Source organism: Crinia signifera, chromosome 5 (assembly GCF_055691185.1).
Source record: "Crinia signifera chromosome 5, ASM5569118v1, whole genome shotgun sequence".
NCBI classification, from domain to species: domain Eukaryota; kingdom Metazoa; phylum Chordata; class Amphibia; order Anura; family Myobatrachidae; genus Crinia; species Crinia signifera.
In genome coordinates this window covers 193,463,481-193,487,295 of record NC_139221.1, presented here as the reverse complement: position 1 = coordinate 193,487,295, position 23,815 = coordinate 193,463,481, and the positions used below count along the sequence as shown (strand labels likewise).

Sequence of the window (23,815 nt, the reverse complement as noted above, 5' to 3'; positions counted from 1 at the left end):
GATGTATGGTATGGCAGGTGTGAATGTGTTCCTAAACCCCCCCCCCCCCACTATCCACGCCACTCCGAAGTGTGGCCAGCGGTGGCGGTACGCGTCCTCCCGACCTTTTCATACCCCCACTATCCACGTCGCATAGTGAGCGGACGCGGAATACATGTAAAATATACTGCGTTCCCTCGAGGGGCACGCTACGCTCGCCATTCTTCGGGCTTGGTGGCTTGCTACGCTCGCCACACTATATAACGCGTTCTGCCGCCCCTCGCGGGGCTCGCTGCGCTCGCCATGCTTCGGGGTGGCATGGATAGTGGTGGGGGGGGTGTGCCTAAAAATCACAATGCATGTCATTGCTGTGTAGTACAGTTAATTGCATCGCACCCTATGAAATCGCATGTGATTTTGCATGAGGTGCGATGGCATGTGATGCAATAAGCCCGGGGTGAGAGAGCAGTGAATAAATTACTTAGGATGATCGCATCGCACGCATCATACGGCACTAAAACAGGACATGCGATGCAATGCGATTTCCTTACGCAGAATAGCCCACTAAGTAAATTGCTTAGTGGGCGCGCTGGTACTACATAAATACCAGTTATACTATTGTTTGATAAAACTCCCAGCATAGGAGCGAAACACGTTAGAAGGAAAGCGGACCCTTTGGATATTATTCCTTGGCAGCACGAGCAGTGGGGATTACTTACCATACATTCTGACTCAACACTGACAGCGCATGTTGAGATCCCCTGGCATCTGGCAGAGTACATCGCAGGGGCGGGCTCCTTTTGGAGCCCCTGACTTTGTCTGTACTTCGTGTTAAAAGTTGCTGATATGATTGCATATTGCAATGCGATCCTGGGTGGTAAAATCTCGCCCATATCGCATTGAATATGTGATCCATAGTAAAAGGACTCTATACAGATGGAGCCATGCTTATTCATCCCAACTGTGCGCTCAGACGCATTGAGGCATGCCATACAAATATGCATGCACTACACATCTTCACCACTAGGTGGGTGACGCTCTACTAATACAGCAAAGGATTGAACTACAGATGGGGCCGCACCATTTGCCGAGAATGGGACGTGCTTGGGTGTGACGTTTGCGTGTCCCATTGCTGCGAATGGGGCATACATACTTCTCACTTTCTGCAAATAGCGCTGCGGCTCCATTTGTACAGTACAGTACAGTACAAAACAAGCTCAGGCAAAACTTGCATCTCGTTTTGCTATTAAAACACATAGAGGCTATGGGGATAGAGCGAGCATATGGTCACCGTACTATCCATACCAGGCCAGACTCAAGCACAGAGCGGGTTAACAAAATGGCTACCAAGCGTGGACCAGGGCTTTGTGGAAGCGATCTATGGAGCGAGCAGTGGCATAGGTTTTACAAGTCTAAGGGGCAAGCTGAAGGTGCATCTCATTACACTAGTTAAAACACAGTGGTTGCTGACAGGCACAGACACTGCAACAATCAACCTTTAGCTCTGGTCCACAAGCCGAGCTGAGCACCTGGCAGGAGCTGACCCACCTGAGCCAGGATTGCTCACAATAAGGTCCCCGCAGTCCAGGGATGGCGCACCTGCAGAGGAAGCCAGAAGCCTCTGCAAGCTGGGCAGAAAATTGGAGGGGACTTCAAAAGCGGTTGCTTGCTGCTTGCCTTGCCGGTGGCACTTAAACTAGTAGTTAGTCTACTCCGAAAGTCAATAGTCTTCTCTTTTATATGGTACTATGTGTCTCTAGCGTATAATGGGCCCATTAAATCAGACCCAATATGGATTCTGAAGATTGCCATTAGCCTTAGCACATCCCCGAGCGACTAGGCATGCTGTGACGAGGTGGTGGGACAAACTCCATGGACTAGATGACTGTGTCTCCATCTGTGTATACTACCCTGTTAATACTCTGTTAGTCATAGTTTTTAGCTTTTTTCTTGGTTTATTGTTAATTACCTATACAGTGCCAGAACATTGGCACAGAGAGGGGGCACTAATTACCTGGGCACTCACTTCTTGAAAGTGTTCACACTCCACCCTCACACACGCACCCTTACCTGTCACCCCCATTCTGATCGGCACCATAGTTTATTTACTCATATTTAAAAGGGGACACATCCTAATCATAGCTGTTTGGCCATGCCCCCTTTAAAAAAATTATGCAAAAAAAAATGTACTATTTGCGTGCTTGACTTGACTTGGGCCTAGGCAATCTCTCTATAAGCCCTGCACCAGCATATTCAACAAAACAGTACTAAAACAAGGCTAAGTAAAAACAGACAGCAAACAGGTAAGGGGGCCCAGCTCATAAGCTTACAATCTGTAAGCTTAACTTTTACATATAGGTTCAGTAAGATATTGGAGTACTTTATTTTACTTTGTATGAGTGGACAAAGAAGGCATTTATATTTGTTGCATTTTTACTAATACTATCTCTAAACTGTGTATACAGTGCATCCCTGCGTATGTTCTAAATCATCAGAACATTATGCTTACTACAGTATACCATACTATGTTTCATTTGCAGTTATTGTCTCTTACCCTCCTCTTTTTTATTCTGTAACCTAATTATTACAATACTTGCATTTAATAATAAGCATTGAACCTGAGACAAAACTTTCTAGGGAAGAATGTTTAAAACCTGATCCATGGGTATTTGTACTCCTGTTGCAATAAATAATGTAATCATTGGTCTCCTTAAGCAAATATTGTATTTCTTCTAACATCCATTACAGGTGTGGCAGTGTGGCGGGACTCTTGAGATTCACCCCTGTTCTCATGTGGGACATGTTTTTCCTAAGAAAGCCCCTTATGCCAGGCCAAATTTTCTGCAGAACACCGCACGTGCTGCTGAAGTGTGGATGGATGGCTATAAGGAACATTTTTACAACAGGAATCCACCTGCCAGAAAGGTATTTCAAAAGCAGTGCATAGTCACTAAATAGTAGTACAAGAGAAACACCCACACAAGGACTAATTATTTGTGTGTTTTCCAAGTAGACCCCTTATTATTAAGTTCATACTGAATTATTCTGGTTTAAGGGGCGCAACCTCAGACTCGTGGATTAGAAGTAGAAAGAGAAAGAAGGAAGAATTAGTTAATTGTAAAATACTGATCTGTTGCCACAGCAAAATTTTTAAAACTGTTCGTAGATTGTGTGAAGAAATAAATTGATTTAAAATAAACTGTGACCAACCCGGCTGGGTGGGTGGGTGTGTGTGTGTCTTTAATTTCCTTTCTTATTTCGTCACAAAGATGATTGAATTTGGGTAAAATGCTTTGATAATTTAGAATATGCGCTTTATCACTTTAAATTCTATTTTCCTTTCAGTATTATTTAATCAGCGTAACCCTTGATTCAATACTTGTATACTTTTGTATCCAGCCAAAGTTTGTGTTACTGGTTTTAATGTAACACTTACAATCTATAATGATGTGTTGGCTCTGTGCCCAGTTCCTGCTGGAAATCTAACCACGACCTGACTTCTATCTCCTACCTCTTAGACGGTTTTTCAGTTCTTTGTTCCTCGTTTTGTGACTTTCGGGATCTGAACAGTTTCTTTTTATTTGAAGTGCCTCTCCATTTGGTATTCCTTTTATAGTTGAGGGTAAATGGGAACTTGTAGCATGTAATAGGCTGTTGAATGCCCTCTGTTTGCGATATAGATCTGTTATGAGATATCCATCAGTTCCAATTTTAATTGTGAGATCCAGAAAATTGGTTTTATCTTGACTGATTTCTGTTGTAAGCCTTAAATTCAGGTTATTTGTATTCAGACATGTGATGAATTCTTCAAATAGGGCTTTCTCACCTTCCCAGACAATCAAGATATTGTCTATGAAACGCAGCCATAATATGTTCAGATTATTGCTCCAACTTCTCCCCAAGACCAGTTCCTTCTCCCACCACCCCAGGAAGAGGTTAGCATAAGTCAGGGCACATGTAGCCCCCATAGCTGTCCCTCTAACCTGGAGGTGGAATGTCTTGTTGCACACAAAATAATGTTTGGTCAACACAAATCTTAATAAGGTTGTCATTAAATAATTTCTTCCTTGTATGGTCTCCATGTTTAAGAAATATTTGACCGCTGCCAGTCCTTTTCCATGGTCTATACTAGTGTATAAATTCTCAACATCACAGCTATGAGATTTAATAATACAGTCCGTGAAGCAACAACACCGTGCCACTGTATATGGTCCCGAACAAACAGCAATGAATAAATTGCTGCAGCAAACAATAGCCTTTTTTCACAGGCAGTATCACATTATACTAGCTCTTGTTTAATAAACTCACTGAATTGCACTCTTAGACTTACATGCAAGCAGCTGTTCAGTGTACAAATAATATCAGTACACATTGACATCATAGACACTTCATTGCAATAGAAGTCAGGTCATGAACTGGGCCAACACGTCATTAAATATTGTAAGTGTTACATTAAAAGTTTGGCTGGTTACAAAAGTATCAAAGTATTGAATCAAGGGTTATGCTGATAAATTAAAGTGATAAAGCGCATATTCTAAATTATCAAAGCATTTCACCCAAATTCAATCATCTTTGTGATGAAATCAGAAACGAAATTAAAGAGACACACACACCCAGTCGGGCTGGTCACAGAGTTTATTTGAAATCAGTTTTTTCTTCACCCACAATCTACGAACCGTTTTTAAAATTTTGCTGTGGCAACAGATCAGTTATCATTTTACAATTAACTAATAAAAGTTGTATTTTAATAATAATTATTGTCCTTAGTGTGCCACAAACAGACTTCTTCCTTCTTTCTCTTTCTACTTATAGTCACTAAATATACTTATTCCTGTGTAAGAACAAATCACCAGTTTATTTCTATACCCTTTGCACATACATTTTACAAGTTTTGCTTATGTTTGGATGAATATTTATTGAGGTAGCACCAGCCCAGTTCTGCTGGCCATTTACTTCTTGTAATACTAATGCCAGGTGTTTGAGCACACTTTGGCACTTTAAGTCAGAAGACTTATTGTATTAAAGGCTTAAGGAAGGTGGTGTACCCAGTTCATACCTTTGATTAAAACTGCCATCCTGCTTACAGGTCAGTAAACACAACAACAAAAGATTAACTAAAATAGTGTTCATTATGACTTTTATTTCTATATCTCGATAAATATTTACAGTGATACCTGTTGATATCATGTATATAATAAACCTTAAAAAAAAATGTTTTCGCCACTTTGGTGGTGAAATTGTGGCCATTTACACCACTTTATAATAAACTAATTGAATACACCCTAAGTTGGTAAGAAGTAATTTGGCAAAACAGAATTGTCCGATTAATGGTTTCAGAAATAGGCTGAGCTTTATTGTGCTGTGTTGAAGCAAGAAACATATATTAAAGTAAGAATTTGTAACTGCGCTAATATAATAACCAGGTATTAAATGTTAACGTGTACATTTAATAAAATGTAATTTAATTTTAATTAAAAAAATACTAAATACACATATGTTAGTAGTAGTAATAATAATTTTAAATAGCTCTTTTCTCCAGCAGGGCTCTGTTACTTTATCAAACAGACATTGAGCATAATTGGCATAATGAACACAATGCAGGGTTAATGCAGCCATTTTGGGTAATTTTTAAAGGTTATTTATACCATCACTGAAAGGTACCAGACAAGGCAGCCATTTTGGGTGCACTGCATGGATTTTTGTTGGTTATATAATTAAACAAAAAATTCTAGATTTCACAGCACACTTACAACTTCCTTTTATTTTATTCTAGGAAAACTATGGAGATATATCTGAACGGAAATTACTGAGAGAGAGACTACAGTGCAATGATTTTAATTGGTACTTGAAAAATGTTTTTCCTGATTTGCATGTTCCTGAAGATCGTCCTGGCTGGCATGGGGCGGTATGTATTCATTTTGTGGGGTATATGGGATTTAATGCACTATATTAAAATACTTAACTGATCATTTTAAAGAAATGTACTAACTTTAGTTATTTCAAACTTTCCCACTATCTGTTACCAAGGTATTTTTCTACACTGTAAGCTCACACAAGCCCACTTCCCACATGTTCTTTTCCTTCCTTTACTTACATTATCATCTACACTATCATCTTCTCCCCAGTGCTGATAACAGCACCAAACTTTTGGCCACCCCACTGCTCATTTGGGTATTCTAATAGCTGATGCATAACCTGTGTTCATGCCCTATAAATGGAGCCACACTCATCTAGCCTGCCTATGGCGTTTGACTCGCCACAGTGTGCCTAGTCCAGGGGTCCTCAAACTTTTTAAAAAGGGGGCCAGTTCACTGTCCCTCAGACTGTTGGAGGGCCAGACTATTGTAAAAACAGAAACTATGAACAAATTCCTATACACGCTGCATATATCTTATTTTAAAGTGAAGAAACAAAATGGGAACAAATACAATATTTAAAATGAAGTAAAGTTAAATTCTCCCCCCTGTATAATAACGAGACCCCATAGGCTGCTCTCCCTGTATAACAGATTATTATACAGGGGGAGCAGCCTGTGGTGTCATGGCATTATTATTATACAGGGGGAGCAGCCTGTGGTGTCCTGGCATTACTTATATTATACAGGGAGAGCGGCCTGTGGTGTCATGGCATTATTATATGGCATTATTATTAATAATGCCATGACATCACAGGCTGCTTCCCCTGAATAATAACAGGAGGACACAACAGGCTGCTCCCCCTTAACACATATAAAGAAGGACACCTCAGGAAACAGCAGAATTCTTTATTTTTTTGTGAGTTTGATCCTCTCCTGCTGCTGCGGCTCCCAGCTTGCTTGATGCTTCATGCGGCAGCGGTCCCCGACTCCCCGTCCACCCCTCCAACAGCCTGCTGCTCCTACTTGCTTCACAGACGCATGCGTGGGCGGCGTCATTGTCATGACGTCCACACCCAGCGTCTGAGGCATCAGAGGGAACCTTCTCCACATAGACCTGGAGGCCGGCGGCCATGTTCCTGTAGCCGCAGCCATATTTTAAAAGCCTACAGGAACATGGCTGCCGACAGTGGAGGAGAAGGTGATCGACCGCGGCCCGCAGCACTCCTTTTAGAGCTGCTTCCGGTCTGATTTTGCCATAACCCGGCGGGCCACATAAACGTCCTCAGCGGGCCGCATCTGGCCCGCGGACCGTAGTTTGAGGACCCCTGGCCTAGTCGCACGGCAGTGCCCCCAATTGGAGGGGGTGAACGTGGAAGTGTCTGCCGGAAGACTCCCGTCTATGATCCTTTTAGCACAGAGGGGTGATCAGCGGTTCCAGATGCTTGCGAGTTCTCGACTAGTTTTGACAGATGACTGGCTTCCTCAGGATGCGGCCCGCAAGGGCCAGAGGTAAGAAGTGGGACGCCACTACTTACCCTCAGCCAGACCATCCTCAACCCAATTGCCCTTTGCATCTGTCCATCACCACAGACTATTACTTCTCACTGACCTACTGCACACAGGGAGGGACATAAGTGGCCTGCAATACTTATGGTAAATAAGGGGATCCAGGTTCAGGACCCCCTCCTGACACCCCCTTCCCCGAGTGAGCGATGTGGTGGTATCCTAGCTTTTGACACACAGAGACTTACGAAAACTCTCCTCTCAAGAGGACACTTCCCATTCCCTCATCCTATCAGCATTAATAAATATTTTATTGCTATTACACATTTTCCATGCAATATTATTCCTGGGCAGACACACCATACGATCCACAGATCGTTAGAAAATCAGCTTCAGAGTCAAACAACATTATCATTTAGAATGTGCAGTGGAACACCACACATCCACCACCACCATAGTTACCAGTGAGTGTGCAATTCATACCCATTATCGCTAGTTTATCATCGGGTATAGACAGAGCCCCATATTTGCTGCACCACCCCACATTAATTTGAGTAGAGCGCAATACCACCCCCATATCTCTGGATAGTTAATGTGCAAAGTTGCAGCTCACTGTGAGTAATTCGCTGTCACCCAGGCAGAAAGAAAACCTGCCCTGTGTAATTTTGCGAGAGATTTGCTAATTAATTGCTAATCTCAATCCATTCGCAAATCCATAAGCAATTGCTGAACCTTCGAAAATATTTTTATATAATAGGTGTGTAGGACATGTTCAGGCTTTTCTGATATTTAATTCAATAAGCATCCTTGTTTAGAGTTACATCCTTTGTTACAACCTATTATTTTTATATTCTATGTAACACAAGACCTTTAAATCTTTCTTCAGGTTCGTAGTATGGGCATATCAAATGAATGTCTAGATTACAATGCCCCAGACCATAACCCCACTGGAGCTCACCTCTCCCTGTTTGGATGCCACGGTCAAGGTGGCAATCAGGTACATTTTCTAATATTTTGTTTATACATAGTGTGCAAGATTGTCAATTGCTTAATTATAAAGAAAGCAAATAGAAAAGATTAAGATTTGTATATGTATATTGTAGACATATTATATTCTACAATGCAAAATAAATTAATCGATTTTGTCTTTCTTATATCAGAATATATTTTCTTTATTTTAATACTCTTGTATGTGTTGGCTTTTTTTAAGTTTTTTGAGTATACAACAAACCGAGAGATTCGCTTCAATTCGGTCACTGAAATTTGTGCAGAAGTCCCTGAAGAACAGAAATATATTGGGATGAGGCATTGTCCTAAAGATGGTAATCCTGTACCTGAAAATATTATTTGGGAGTTTAGACCTGTAAGTACTAAAACACATATATTAATTGTAATAATAAATTAAAATGGTGAAGTTTAATTATAACATTTTCTAGATTGAGTTATTTTCTTTGTGCGATTATTTTTTAATTATATTTCTACTTCTGTAACATTCTGTAACTTTTTCACTTTAGTTAAAATTTCTTTTGATTAATTCACATTTTTTTTTTCTTATTATTTGTTCATAAAAAGTAAGTAGACACGGGGGGGACTTATATAAAAAGACTTGGCACTCCAACAGTCTTATAACTAAGTGTTATAACTATGTTTAAATTCTAAATACACCAGGCCATGAAGTTAGTTTTGTGTTGTCCTCTGATACACCGGTAGCAATTAATTCAAAATTAAATTCTTGAAATCTAGAATTTTTCTTAGTGATCTGTGCTTCTCTGTAATGATATTTAAAAATAACAGAATTGTGTATTGGGGAGTTCTGTGAACAGGCTGATGCAAAATGACATCCGGTAAACTATGGTTTGTAAAACATCTACAAAAAAATATTTTAAGAAATCGCAAATATGACATTTATTATATGCGCAATCTGGTAAATGATTTCACAATCTAGATGAATCTATTTTAAGGTACCCATACACAGGTCCTATTTGGCCTGATTTTATCGCAATCCAACAGATCGGGCTGATATATCGGATGAAACCTTGCCAAATCTGAGGGGTTTGACATCTGATCGTATCTGATTCGCGTTCCCCTGCACATCGGAGATTGGATCCTGGATATGCTATATGCAGCACATAAAATAAATCTGAATCAGCGGCACATGATGGGTGTATTTTAGCCCCTGAGATATATCACATTCCAATTTCTCTTGAACTCCCCCTGCAGCTTCCCAGGAGTCCTTTTTTATGCAATTAAATCAGATGGAGCCCTCCCGGGAAGCTACTGGGGGAGTTCAAGGGAAAACAGGTCCGACTTGTGCTTCTGACAACTAGGACTTGTGTATTGGCATCTTATCACACTCTGCAAGCTAATTTTATGTAGGTGAAAAATTACAATAAATCATAGCAACCAATTCCCCTCTCAGCTTCTATCCATCGTACTATTTGTTCAGTATGTTTAATGCATTTCACTTCTATTTATCTTATTATTTGCTCTGTGTGTTTAGTGCAATTAGCTTCTATCCATCTCAGTATGTTTCATGCAGTTTGCTTCTATTTATTTATTTACTTACAGTTTCTTAAATAGCGCAGCATATTCCGTTGCATTTTAGAATTAGAAACAGTGATAAAATAAACTGGGTAGTTACAAACTGACATTCATCTAAAGGTGCATACACACTTGGCGTTTTTGCCCAGTGTGTATGCACAGCGATGGCGGGGAAAAGCGCTGGCCTGAAAATCTTTCATTGCATACACACTGAGTGGTTTCTGCCCACCTAAGCGATTTTCCCAGGGTTGAATGGCTTTCTATAGCACACTGCTATGGAACACTGTCCACCCGTAATACCAGCAGATGAGCAACGGCAGCCGGCAATGATGCAGGAGCGCGCATCAATGCTCTCCGCTCATCACTGGCCCATACACACTGGGTGGCTTTTGAGCTGAAAGCAGCTAAAACAGCAAAACTAAGCTGCTTTCAGCTCAAAATCTCTGTTTTCTGTATGTATGTATGTATGTATGTATGTATGTTATTTGCTCTGTATGTTTAATGCATTTTGCTTCTATCCATCTTATTGTTTGCTATATGTGTTTAATGCATATTTTAATATAAATAAGTGTAATTTTGTACATTTCCCATGTAATTGTTGTAAGGATTTCATTTGTGGTTTCATGTGCTAAAACCTTTGTTGATTTGTGTTGGCAATAGCTAATGAATTGTATTATTAATGGACATTTCTGTAGAGAGCATGTTTCATTGAACTGTTATTATCAATTATATGTAACTGAAAATCTCTTTGTGTTCAGGATGGAACAATCTATCATCCTCATTCAGACAGATGTATTAGCTCGTACCGTACATCAGAAGGACGTGCAGATGTGGAGATGAAGCACTGTAATTCAGTGGATAAAAACCAACTTTGGAAGTTCGAACGCTAGAAAAAAATAAGGAGTAAGGAGATCTACAGACTGAATATAATTTTATGCAGTTACACGAAAAGCTCCCAATTGTGAAGATTTATTATCAAAAAAAGACCAGTTACTGTATTGAATTTAGTTTTTTGACTGTATCATCCTCACTTGCCAGCAAATAACCATTGTCTATGTATCCGAAAGTGCCTTTATACACATTTGTGTGCTGCTGGAGGCTCTTTTCTCGGTTTAGGAGTTTTATAAGTATGTGTTGAATGGTACACATTTTTTATTTATTTTTTATTGGACTTGCAAATAATATGCAATTTTAGAAAGTGTGATGGTTTACTACAAAATGTAGGTATACATTTGCACTCCATGTTCTTGTACCATGGTGTGCAGTTATATTGTGCCACATCTTGCTAATACAGTCAAGTTCCGTTTATGTGCACTCCACTGGAATGTACATCATATTAGAAACAATGGTGGCTAACTTTAACTGAGAAATAGAAACTTGGAAAGTTATGTTCTATGGCTAAAAACTGTTTACTGCTGGGAGAGGAGTCAAACGTTCTACACAAATGTGTGATGTATTATTTCATGGAGCAGTTGTTCCATTTTCCAGCCAGCTGGTATCGCTATTTATGTTTATGAGCAGCTTCTACTGTAGGTGACGTAAATATTTTCTGGTAAGCCAAAGCTGAGGTTACACCTCTATGGTAGATAAGGCATTTAACAATAATGAATGTACAAATTATGCAGCATCATAGTAAGTTTTATTTCTAAATATTCTTTAGTTCATTACCAGTTATTTATATAGCACAAACACATGGTCCCTCCCCCAGTGGAGCTTACAATCTATGTTGCCTACCACATACATACACACATTAACATTAGAGTTAATTATGTTAGGACCCCATTAACCTACCAGTATATTTTTGGAGTGTGGGAGGAAACCGAAGAACCAAGAACCTCATGCAAGCACGGGGGAGAATATATTAATTCCACACATTTATGGCCAAGGTGGGAATATAACCCATGACCTCAATGCTGTGAGGCACTAGTGCTAACCAATACGCCATCTGTGCTGCTCAATATACTGCAAAGGACCTTTATCTTAATGGTGCACTGGGCAGACTTTCAATCAGAATGTGTTGTTAACAGTTTGTTAAAACCTAATAGAAATTAAAAGCAAACAATACTATACAGATGGAGCCGCGTTCCAGTGCGAATGAGGTGCCTGTGAGATGCTCACGCACTCCATTGGGTGGCGGATTAGAATAGGAAAACATACAGTATGTGAAAGATATAGTTTGTCACATGTAATAATGAAAACAACAGTCAGTTAAAAAAAAATACAGAATTTAGATTGAACACTCCTCTTTGTGATTATGGGGCCTATTTAGTCAAGCTTGGCGAGAGATAAACTACATGCCAATTAAGATCTTTACTTTGTTTTTTAGCACAGCATTCAAAAAGTGGCATGTCGCATTGAAAATGTACATAGTTAAAATACACGCACACACATGAAGTTGAAGAATCCAACTGCAGTAAAGAAGTGTACTCATGGTGCGATTTTTGCAAGTGGACAATTTTGAATACGATGATTTGTCTTAATGCACTGCCAATTTTGTCTACACTCACTAAGATAGTCTACAATGTAGTCAAAATTGTCTTGCATCACAGTTTTATTTTGCTAGACGATTCTGACTTCTCAAGGCTGCGTATCGGCTGCATATTTAAAACTGCGATTTTGGCTAACCTTCTAGGCTATTATGTCTAACTAGTCAAAATCTTCTGCCAAAATTGCGCAGTGTGTACACCCCTTAACTGTGTGTGTGTGTGTGTGTGTGTGTGTGTATAAAATAAATTCAACAACTGCAAAGTAGGAATGATTTAAAAAATAAAAGTGTATTTTTTTTTTTTATTAACTAAAAAATGCAAAGTTAATGAACAGAAGAGAAATCTAATCTTTCTGGAATTATGTGAAGATAGAAAAATTTAAGTAAGCCTATATCCACAAAAGATCTGTAGTTTTCCCTAACCCTAAGTGCCTTCCAAGTGCCTAAACCTAACCCCCCCTCCCCCTTCCTAGCCCAACCTGCCTTGCACACTGTTGTCAACCTGACAGCCGGGATTGCAGCACTGGCATACTCAGTGATGTAGTGATTCCGGTGTTATTCCATTTGAAACAATCTACCTGCCGTGCTCTACCCAAAAATGTATTTGAGTTTACTAGAAAAATTATAGGGTGAAAGCACCAGATACTGAATTGATTTAGATTTCTCTTCTGTTCTCATTCACTTTTGCATTTTGTCAAATGATATTAATAAACTTTTAATACTTCTATTTTTTAAAGTGTTCTTACTTTGTAGCATTGTTTTCACTCTCAATACTCAATGTGCCTATGTTGTTGCATTTCAAAGTATGTTTACAGTATGTGTGTGTATATATATATATATACATACATATATATATATATATATATATATATATATATATCCAAGAATTCGGATGACACTCTCCTCCAAAGGGTTCAAGCAACTGCTGGGGTGCCAAACTCAGTTATCCGGACCAGTCCAGTAACAATAACATTGTACAAGGCATAGAGGACACTCACCAGTCTTCTTCTTAAGCAGATATATTTATTCCATCATCCCAACAGTAAAGTGCAAATAGTGCAAGACAGTGGGCCAAGGGCCGACGTTTCAGTCTGACTCCAGACCTTTTTCAAGGCCCCCACTCTCTCCTCATAAAGTGCATCTTTATGAGGAAAGAGTGGGGGCCTTGAAAAAGGTCTGGAGTCAGACCGAAACGTCGGCCCTTGGCCCACTGTCTTGCACTATTTGCACTTTACTGTTGGGATGATGGAATAAATATATCTGCTTAAGAAGAAGACTGGTGAGTGTCCTCTATCCCTTGTACTATATATATATAAATATATATATATAATTTCAACGGCAGATGTCAATCAGAGATTAATAAAGAAAAACCGCAACAGCACTCATGTGGTCCACATCAGTACTGTTGCGTTTTTTCTTTATTAATCTCTGAGTGACATCTGCCTTTGAAATATACTATTATTACTTTGGATGGGCACCGGAGTAAGTTGTATGGATATAGGGGAGTGCCGTTACTTCTGGAATATATATATATATATATATATATATATATATATACTATTAAGCCCACTCGAAGCTAATGCTTCAAAAGTTAGTTTGCTACCTTGTACAAACCTGCACAAACACTTTCCTCTGTGTTTGTGCATGTGTGAGAGAAAGATGTAGTTTCACTCACTGCCAACAGATGGCAGTGTTTCCTAGACGCATGGACACTAGACATATATAATATAGATATAAGATAAGACAAACTATTTATAAAACCACAGTGCTCCAGCCATGGCACTCCCACTCTGCCATAATAGCAGTAATTTACCTGCTAGAACTCAGATTTATATCATATAGAATACATAAATGCTAGTAATTTGAATTGGACTGGGTCACATTGTCCCTGACCGTCTCTGCTGCTGTCCCAACCCATTATGTTGTATTAATCAGCACTTTCCGGCTGCAGTAGTTCTCTGGTTCCTCTTCAGCTTGTCTTGAGTTCTGTCACTACATTGGAAGCAGGTTGTGGATTGGCATGTCCTGGCTTCTAACACATGTGACATAGATGGAACAACTTAGATCATTTTAATAAAGGTAAGTCATACATTGTTTGATTACTTTTTATTCTCCTCTGTGCAACCTAAATGATAACATTGTCTGATTATGTATTTTTTATATGCCTAAATACCATCCAGAAAATGTTATTTATATTTCTCACTGCAACAAAAGACCTTAGATTCCAAACCAGCTGCAACGCTTATGTCAATGTACAGACCTTTCTATGCAACATGGTATGCATAATTATAGATAAATGTAATGCACAGTTTTCTGGAAAATATGATGCAAAAAAATCATTAGGGTTTTTTTTTTTTTTTTTTAATCCTTGGTGCAAATATCACTCCCAGATTGCATTGCATAATGCAATCATATTGGGTGAATGTATCAGGCCCGTCACTGCAATGTGCTATGAAGGCTGCCTTCTGTGCATATGGGGTCATCACGACTCTCATGCTCAGGGGTTTCTGGGGAACTTTGACGGAACTTTATTCCATATTATGTAGCACATTGACTACAGTAGATAACAGCAGGGTAAGTCACGCAGCATTGCATTCCCCATAGAATCCTATGGGGGATGCAGCTGTCAGCGGCAATGGAGGGATTGCAGCTGAGATCAGACACCTAGCCGCAAATATTGTTTGTTAAATGAGCCCCTATGTTTTGAAGCTGACTCACCATAATAGGAACACTGCATGTTTAAAAGCTTGTGGAATTGAGTACTAGGAATTTAAATAATGTAGAAATAATTGGGGTTTTAAACTACTGATCATAATTGTAATCTTAATAATGTTGTAATTTACATGCAAAAATTATTTAAATTTGTTATCAAATAAAAACTTTTTTCCAATAAGCTGAATTGTTAAGTAATGCTTATGAACTCCTCATACACTGTGCAATAGACTTGCTAGTTTAAAGTACTGTATACAGACAAATAGGAAATGAGCAAACCGGATTCCAAAGAAACTTTTAAAAAAATGGGATAAATAAAGGGGAAAAGTGGTTGTTACCGAGGAGCACATATCGCTTTGTATATCCATAAAAGTGATACCGTATTCTGTAGTTAAATTATGCAAAGAGAGGCTCTAAAGGTAGCCAACCCTAGCCCTCGAGAGCTACCAACAGTGCACATTTTCCAGACAACCTAGCTGCTGCACTCATTAATCACTGACACATTTTAAAAGATCCACAGGTGGAGCTAATTAGCTCACTTGTGATTCTGTGAGGAGACCTGCAAAACATGCACTGTTGGTAGCTCTCGAGGACTAGGGTTGGCTACCCCAGCTCTAAACATTTTATACACATACTGTATGCTGAAGATTTTAGTAAGCAAATATTTGTAATATGGGCCATACACCTTCAGCCTCAATTTTCCATTAAGTCGTTCTGATCTAAGGCCATTTGTGATCTGCGATCTGTCAGAGAATTAGGGAAAACAGTATGTTGAAAATCAGACACACCAATCCTGACTATTTTTTGCGGAATCGGCATGTCTGGGATTTCTGCCTGATTTATTATCACATAGTGATCTATCTAGAATATGGCCAGGGCAGAGCATTGAGGTAAGGGGGCAGCATGAAAGAGGGCAAGCCAGGACCGCTAACTTCACCAATGCCCAGGCCGACAAATTCACAGCGGGGGAAAATGTGTTTTTTTCAAACACATTTTATTGAACTGGTCACAGGGTACATTAATTTGTGTCAAGGCGACATTTCTTTCCTTGTTTGACAAAAATAGACCTCGCAGGGTGACCATATTTTCATTTTTCCCAAAAATTACAGACATACATAAACATAGAATTAAAAAGAAAAACGCAAGAACATATAGAGTCGTAAACAATGTGTGATAGTCATAAATTGGCTTCACCTCTATTGACATATAATTCTTATTTATTAATCCACCCTAGACCATATCTGGGTGTAATCTCTGGCCTTAGGTCGAGTAATCCACCAATGTACCATGTCAATTTGAAACATCAGTTTAATAAACAAGTAAAGCCTAAACAAACTAAACAAGACAAAGGAAAGGTATGGGGAAGGGTAGGTAATGAGACACCTATGGCTAAATTCCGAAAGGAGATCAAGGTAACTTCACCAATGCCCAGGCCGACAAATTCACAGCGGGGGAAAATGTGTTTTTTTCAAACACATTTTATTGAACTGGTCACAGGGTACATTAATTTGTGTCAAGGCGACATTTCTTTCCTTGTTTGACAAAAATAGACCTCGCAGGGTGACCATATTTTCATTTTTCCCAAAAATTACAGACATACATAAACATAGAATTAAAAAGAAAAACGCAAGAACATATAGAGTCGTAAACAATGTGTGATAGTCATAAATTGGCTTCACCTCTATTGACATATAATTCTTATTTATTAATCCACCCTAGACCATATCTGGGTGTAATCTCTGGCCTTAGGTCGAGTAATCCACCAATGTACCATGTCAATTTGAAACATCAGTTTAATAAACAAGTAAAGCCTAAACAAACTAAACAAGACAAAGGAAAGGTATGGGGAAGGGTAGGTAATGAGACACCTATGGCTAAATTCCGAAAGGAGATCAAGGTATGATGTTCCGCGTTACATGTGGGTTACAACCATCTCATCTCAATCAATTAACACCAGGAGAATTTCACGTGGGACTCAGTTGTCGTATCAGATACCATGAGGTATTTTCGTATAGACGCAGAATTTGTGTTTGAGTGGTACTAGGCAGGGTTTCAATATAGGGGCCCCATTTTTTATAGAACTTCATTACTCCCGACTCAACGTCTGGTACTGTGGCCTGTCTTTCCATGTAGAGGGTATTTAAGATTGTTTTTTGTTTCTAGTATGGAAGGGGCTGATTTCTTGACCCAGTACTTCATAACCAGTCTCTTTGCTATGCCCAGTATCACTGTTACCACCGGCAATAGGGCTTTCTTCTTTCCCCCCCCCAATCCCAATCTCCCATCAACAACAGCAGGCATGCTGTGGGGATTTTCACTAGTTTCAATTGGAAGGTGCTGTTTATGAATGCAATCAGCCTATTCCAATACGTGGCTATCCTGCCGCACTGCCAAAGGTTATGGAAAAAGGTGGCTCGCCTCTGTCCACATTTAACACAGGAGTCTGGTTCCCCAGGTAGCATATGAGCTCTCTGTATAGGAGCCACGTATGCTCTGTGCATTACCTTCCAATGCACCTCCTGGAGGGACGCTGAGTGAAGTTGTTTCATGGTTTGTTGGCAGTGCTTCAGGACCGCCTTACACTCTGGAATCGTGGGAATCTCTGATTTCCAGGCCGTCAGTGTTCTATTCCATTTTTTTTCTCCCTCCGTGACCCCTGCCTCCACATAATAGTACCTCAGCCTATACATCCCAGTGTGGGCCAGCGCCATAATGTTATTAATTGAATCCATATCCGCTCCCTCCGGACCAGCCGGGGGCAGGGACTGAATCATATGCCTTATTTGTAAGAACATGTAGAAATGGCTGTGTGGTAATTTATATTTTTCTCTCAGATCCGTGAAAGACCGAAGATGGCCTCCCGGATCGTATACATCCCTGATTGCCGCCAAGCCAGCTTTTCTCCAAACCAAGAACTGGGGGTTACCTAATCCAGGGGTGAACCTGGGGTTGCCCCAGAGTATAATAAAGCGGGAGACCTGGGGGGATCTTTTCAGTGTTTTATTTGTGTAGAACCATGCTTTGTATGTGTCCTTGAATAAAATGTTGTCAAGTATATCCCGCCTGATCATTCCTCTAGGAGAATGTATTAGCGCTGCCGGCGAGTATGGGGTGAACAGTGCTTCCTCGATAGCGCGATTAGTGGATATAGAGTGCTGCCAGAGCCAATCTGTTATATATCGGAAGCAAACTGCTCTGCTAAATACTGCAGGGTCAGGGATATTGAGCCCACCTTCAGATCTGGGGAGCTGTAATTTCGCATATGCTACTTTCGGTTTCTTGCCAGCCCACAGAAATTTAGAGAAGACAGTCTTAACAATGGAGCAATCATGTCTGGAGAGGGACAATGGTATCATTTGGAGTAAATATGATAATTTAGGGAACGCAATGCTTTTAATGACCGCTGCCCATCCCATCGTCGAGAGGGGGAGGGTGGTCCATCTATGGAGGAGTGCCGAGATCTCCACTATTACGGGGCGGAAGTTAACCGAGTAGATCTCTGATATGGAGTGAGGTACTCGGATGCCAAGGTACTTCATTGTGTGTCCTACTATGGAGAACTGGGCCAGTGGGGAGCCTGGGATGGACGAGTTGTTGGGGCCTGTGAGAATCATCAGTTCGGATTTGGTATAGTTAACTTTAAATCCAGAGAAAGAGCCAAACTGCTCAATCAGTGATACTATTTCTGGGATGGCCTCCTTCGGGTTTGATGCAAAAACTAACATGTCGTCGGCGAAGAGAGCCAATTTGGCCTCTTCTCCTCCAACTCTGATTCCCGTGTATGTAGAGGATGCTCTTAGGGCTATGGCCAAGTGTGCCAGGGCAAATAGCAACGGGGACAGCGGGCATCCCTGTCGGGTGCCCCTTTGTGTGTGAAATGGTTGTGAGAGGAAACCATTATTAAGTATTTGGGTGGCCGGGTCTGTGTATAGGATCCTAAGTAAAATAATAAATTGTGGGGGGGCTCAAAATCTATGAAGTGTTTCGAACACATGATCCCATGTGATTAGATCGAAAGCTTTCTCCGCATCCAGCGAGAGAACCTTATTCTGCCCCCCGGATGGGTGAACTCTAAGCCACTCCATTACAGCTAGCAGCTTCCGGATGTTAACCACGGACTGGCGTCCCCATATAAATCCAGACTGGTCTGGATGGACCAATTGTGGAAGTATCATTTTAAGCCTATCAGACAGAATTTTTGTAAATAACTTATAATCTGTATTTAACAGTGATATTGGTCGATATGAGCTGGGGTCCTCAACAGCTCTGCCTGGTTTGGGAAGGAGTCTTATTACCGCTGAATTAAAATACGTAGGGAGGGCCTCTCCAGCCATGACTGCATTAAACATTGCCGCCAAGGGAGGGGCCAGCTTGGGTGACAATATTTTGAAATACTCATTGGCAAACCCATCCGGGCCCGGGGATTTTCCAGTTTTAAGCCCAGTTATTGTTGACTGAATCTCCTCAGAGGTAATTGGGGAAATCAAGGCTTCCTTTTGAGCATCCGTAAAGCCAGGTATTTTGAGATTGGCCCAAAACTTATTTTTGGCCTCTTTATCTATCGTAGGGGCAGAATAAAGTGACGAGTAAAAGTGAAAGAACACTTCTGCTATGTCGGCGTTGGATTTTTTCAGGGTCCCAGTTGGGTCTCTGATGGATCTCACTATAGTGGGGGGGCGCCTTCCTGCCAGTAAGTGCGATAACAGTCTCCCTCCTGCCTTATTACCAAAGCGGTGAAATTTGCTACTTTTGTGAAAACTGAATTTCTTTTCTATGCTTGTCAGAATGTTGTCAAAATTCAATTTATCTTTGTAGTAGCATGCTCTATAGGGCCCCGTTGGGTCATTTTTGAAAGTGGTGTATGATTTGGTCAGGTTGGCTTGCACATCTAGGTAGTGTTTATCGAAGTCTTTGTCTCTTTTTTTGCAGTAGGACATAATATTTCCTCTTAGCACAGCTTTAGAGGTCTGCCGAAATAGCAGGGGGTCTGTTTCTAATTCCGCATGGTTGTGCTTGAAGTCCATCCAAGCTGCCTCCAACATAGATCGGAACTGGATGGAGTTTGCCAGGTAGGCCGGGAAGCGCCATTGGCGGATCGGGCCTTTATCAACCTGGGCAGCAAGTTGTACCCAGCACAATGTATGGTCTGAGATGCTGATTGTCTCTATCTTGGCATCCGCCAATCTAGGGAACATGTGGCGGGGGATCAATATGTAATCTATTCTGGAAAGGGTACCGTGTGCAGCGGACAAGCACGTATAGTCCCTTTCCACGGGATAACATGCTCTCCAGGAATCGACCAGTTGAAATCGGTCGCAAAGAGATGCAATGGTCTCCCCCCAGTATCAAGGAGTGAGTCTGCATTGAGTCAAGTTTGGCAACCAGGGATGCATAAAACCCCCGGTGATTTGCATTGGGGGCATAAATATTACATAGTGTGTACGGGATATCATGAACGATAACATTAACAATCACAAACCTGCCTTCCTCATCAACTTCAGTCGATGTTATTTTGTAGTTGATAGCGTTCCTGAAAAGGATCACCCCCCCGTGATTTAGAGTTAAACTAAGCCAATGCCATCACTGACCATCTCAGCATATTGAGCTTTAATACTTCACGGGGAACAAGGTGGGTCTCCTGGAGGAGCGCTATATCTAGGGACATTTTATTTAAGTACGTGAGTATTTTCCTGCATTTTGTAGGCGTGTTGAACCCGCCCGCATTCAATGAGCCTATCTTAAGCATCAACATTCCGGAATCTTAGATATGCATCTGGAATAGTTTCTCATACCTTAAACACTCCAAGGGAGGACACATGAGGGAAAACAACATATAGACATAAAACATACATCAAGACCTCCCACCACTGAGCAGTAGCCAGTGTGAAGGTCAAAGCTTCTCTTATCAGAACTTCCGTATACAACTCCCTCCCATCTAACGATCCCCCCTAGTTAGGCCCCCTTCCCCCCCCCCCCCCAACATCCCCAATCCCCCACAAAACCCCTCCAAATTAGCTTGACATTCTAATAATGATACCTACTGTAAGGCCATGTTTAGACTAGAATAATAAGCCTTGAGGTAAGAAAAACTGTCAGTCCATCATATAGCGTGTATCCAGGCTTTGCAAGTAGTTGCCCTTCCTTCCCTGAGTGGGCTACAATTGTTGTTAACAGCCCAGATACCTAACAACCAGTAACTATAATATAAATGCTATAACAATAACAATGGTTCATGTGCAGGAGTTGTTTGTAAATCTGCCAACCCATATTATATCCCAAAGAAGAAATATAGAAGAAACGTTTAAAGCAGTAAATGCTGAAAAGGAGTGTACTGACTCCTCAAAGGTATATCCCCTATCGACCCACATTAATCTGCAATGTTACCCATCCTGTTCATTCTGCATGGTCGGGTGCCTCTTGGAGGTCAGGGCCAGCATCGGTTGATTGGGCTTGTTCAGCTAGGTAACAGTCCGCATCAGCAGCAGATGTGAAGTCCTTAACCTTTTCCCCTTCAAATACTCTCAGCCGAGCTGGGTAGAGCAAAGCAAATTTTCTCTTGACGTTGAACAGCTTTGTGCATACTGGAGCAAACTCCTTTCGGGCCCTGGTAACTTCTGCGGAGTAGTCCTGGGGTCGTTCCATTTTAAATCCTCCTAGAAGCTGACCATTTAGCATCCTTAAGTAAGTAGTTCAGGCATCTGAATATCACGACTCTCGGCCTGTTTCCCCTTGTGGTATGGGTCGGGCCCAAACGGTGAGCTCTCTCGACCACCATGTCTCTGCATTGTTCCGAGATCTGGAGTATTTCAGGCAGGGAGATTTGTAGGAACTTGTATAAGTCGGGGCCCCTGATGGCTTCATCCAGGCCCACAATCCTTAAGTTATTCCTCCTGGATCTGTTTTCAAGATCATCGATCTTGTTTTGCAGCTCATAGCAAGTTTGCTGGAGGCTGATAGAAGAGCCTTTAAGTGTGGCCACATCATGAAAGAGTTCCCCCACTCTGCAGTCAGTAGTATGTTGCATGTGAGCTACCTGTTTCAGTTGGGCTGTGACCTCTTTTATAGCTGTGTTGAATTTGGCTGCCTGTGCCTCCATAAGGGGGCCCGTATTCTCTTGTATGGCCTTAACAACTTCAGAATATGTGACAGGTGGCCCTTCAATGTTATCGGGTGATTGAGAAAACAGTACCTGGGATGCTGTGTCTCCCTGCTTATCATGTGCGGCGGCCATCTTGGATCTGGTCTGTGACTGTGACCTGGTGCCGGACTTGGTCCTCTGTTCCCCTTGCTTGTGTTTCTGTGACCCCCTCGGCATCTGTGGAGAGAGGAATCTCTCCATCCACCGCCGGTGCTTGTGTTAGGGGTCCGGTGAGGGCTGTGTTACGTGCCACGCTGTGTCCTGTCTGCAAGCTCTGTCTTAGACTTCTGCTGGAGCTCCAGAGGCGGTCTGTCACCTGTGTGGGTGACCTGGCTGGCCGCAATCTCCCCCGTCACCAGCTCACTGCCCTATGCGTGCTCCCTGGTGTGCTGATATGGTGAAGTGGGGCTCCGGGGCAGTCAGGGGGGTCAGGAGGGGCGGCCGGTGTGTGTCCAGCTCAGCGCCTGTGTAGTGAGACAGGGGGATCACCGGTCTCGCCGGTCCAAGTTGGGGTGCCACGCTCGTGCAGCCGCGGGTGGTCAGGCAGCTCTGGTGGGGCGACCGGGGTGCGTCTAATCTGCCTCCAAGTGCCGGGATGGTGGACTCACCCAGCTCCTAATCGCGGACGGCCGGCATCCCGCGTGGCGCGGTGGTACTCGGCCGTATGTGCGCCGGTGTGCACTCTTTCGGTCTCTGACTCAGCGGGGTTAGTGCCTTAGGCTGGGGGGGGGGTCAAGTGGAAGGCCCCAGGGCTGTCCAGGGGTGTGGGGGGGTGGCCGGTACCGGGGGTGCAGCAGAGGTCTCGTTAGCCGCGGCCGCTCACATCGGAACCGCTGGGTTTTTATGGCGGTGTGGGTCTTCAAAGTGAGCACCGGCAGGTATAGACAGCAGGCTGTTGTAGCAGCACGCTACTAGAGGGGCAGGGCACATTTTGCCCTTTAGAAATCGGACAGGGTACTGTGCCCTGATAAAACAGCCTGGTGTGAACACTAACCGCTATGAATCAGGAATGATATCAAATATTAACTAATAGCTATTTGTTACTGTTCCGTATCACCCAGGACCATGGGGCAGATGTATTAAGCCTGGTAAGGTTATAATGCACCAGCCAATCAACTCATAACTGTCATTTTTCAAACAGCTGATTGACTGGTGCGTTATAACCATCATTTTTATCAATTTACCAGGCTTAAAACATCTGCTTCACTATGACCAAAAGTTATGTTCCCCAAACACACACACATATATGTATAATAAATATATGAAAAAAAAATTTTTATTATTAAAGATTTGAAGAATGACACACTGAAAAATACATCCAATATGAATACAGTATGACATACCATAAGCCATGGGTCTTCAAACTGCGGCCCTCCAGATGTTGTGAAACTACAAATCCCAGCATACCTTGCCACAGTTTTGTTATACGGGAGTGTTAAAACTGTGGCAAGGCATGCTGGGATATGTAGTTTCACAACATCTGGAGGGCCACAGTTTGAAGACCCATGCCATAAGCAATTCTCTATTGTTATTAGAGAAACACCAGACCAGTCAAAATGAACCTCACAAAAAGGAAATGGGATATTATGCGACGACCTGG

At 41.7% G+C, this 23,815-nt stretch overlaps 1 protein-coding gene across 2 annotated transcripts in view; it reads left to right on the top strand.

Annotated features, from left to right (window-relative positions):
• GALNT4 (polypeptide N-acetylgalactosaminyltransferase 4) overlaps positions 1–22,617 on the top strand; it is a 145,009-nt gene extending 122,392 nt beyond the window's left edge. The window contains exons 7-12 of one of the 2 annotated variants that reach the window (XM_083188374.1): positions 2,728–2,904; positions 5,753–5,884; positions 8,226–8,336; positions 8,550–8,702; positions 10,639–10,783; positions 17,912–22,617. In XM_083188374.1, the coding sequence (XP_083044500.1) occupies positions 2,728–2,904; positions 5,753–5,884; positions 8,226–8,336; positions 8,550–8,702; positions 10,639–10,770 (705 nt within the window). In that variant the 3' untranslated portion in view covers positions 10,771–10,783; positions 17,912–22,617. Of the gene's footprint in view, positions 1–2,727; positions 2,905–5,752; positions 5,885–8,225; positions 8,337–8,549; positions 8,703–10,638; positions 13,501–17,911 lie in introns of those variants that run through there. The other variant, XM_083188373.1, reaches the window with a different exon arrangement.
• The last annotated feature ends 1,198 nt before the right edge of the window (positions 22,618–23,815 follow it).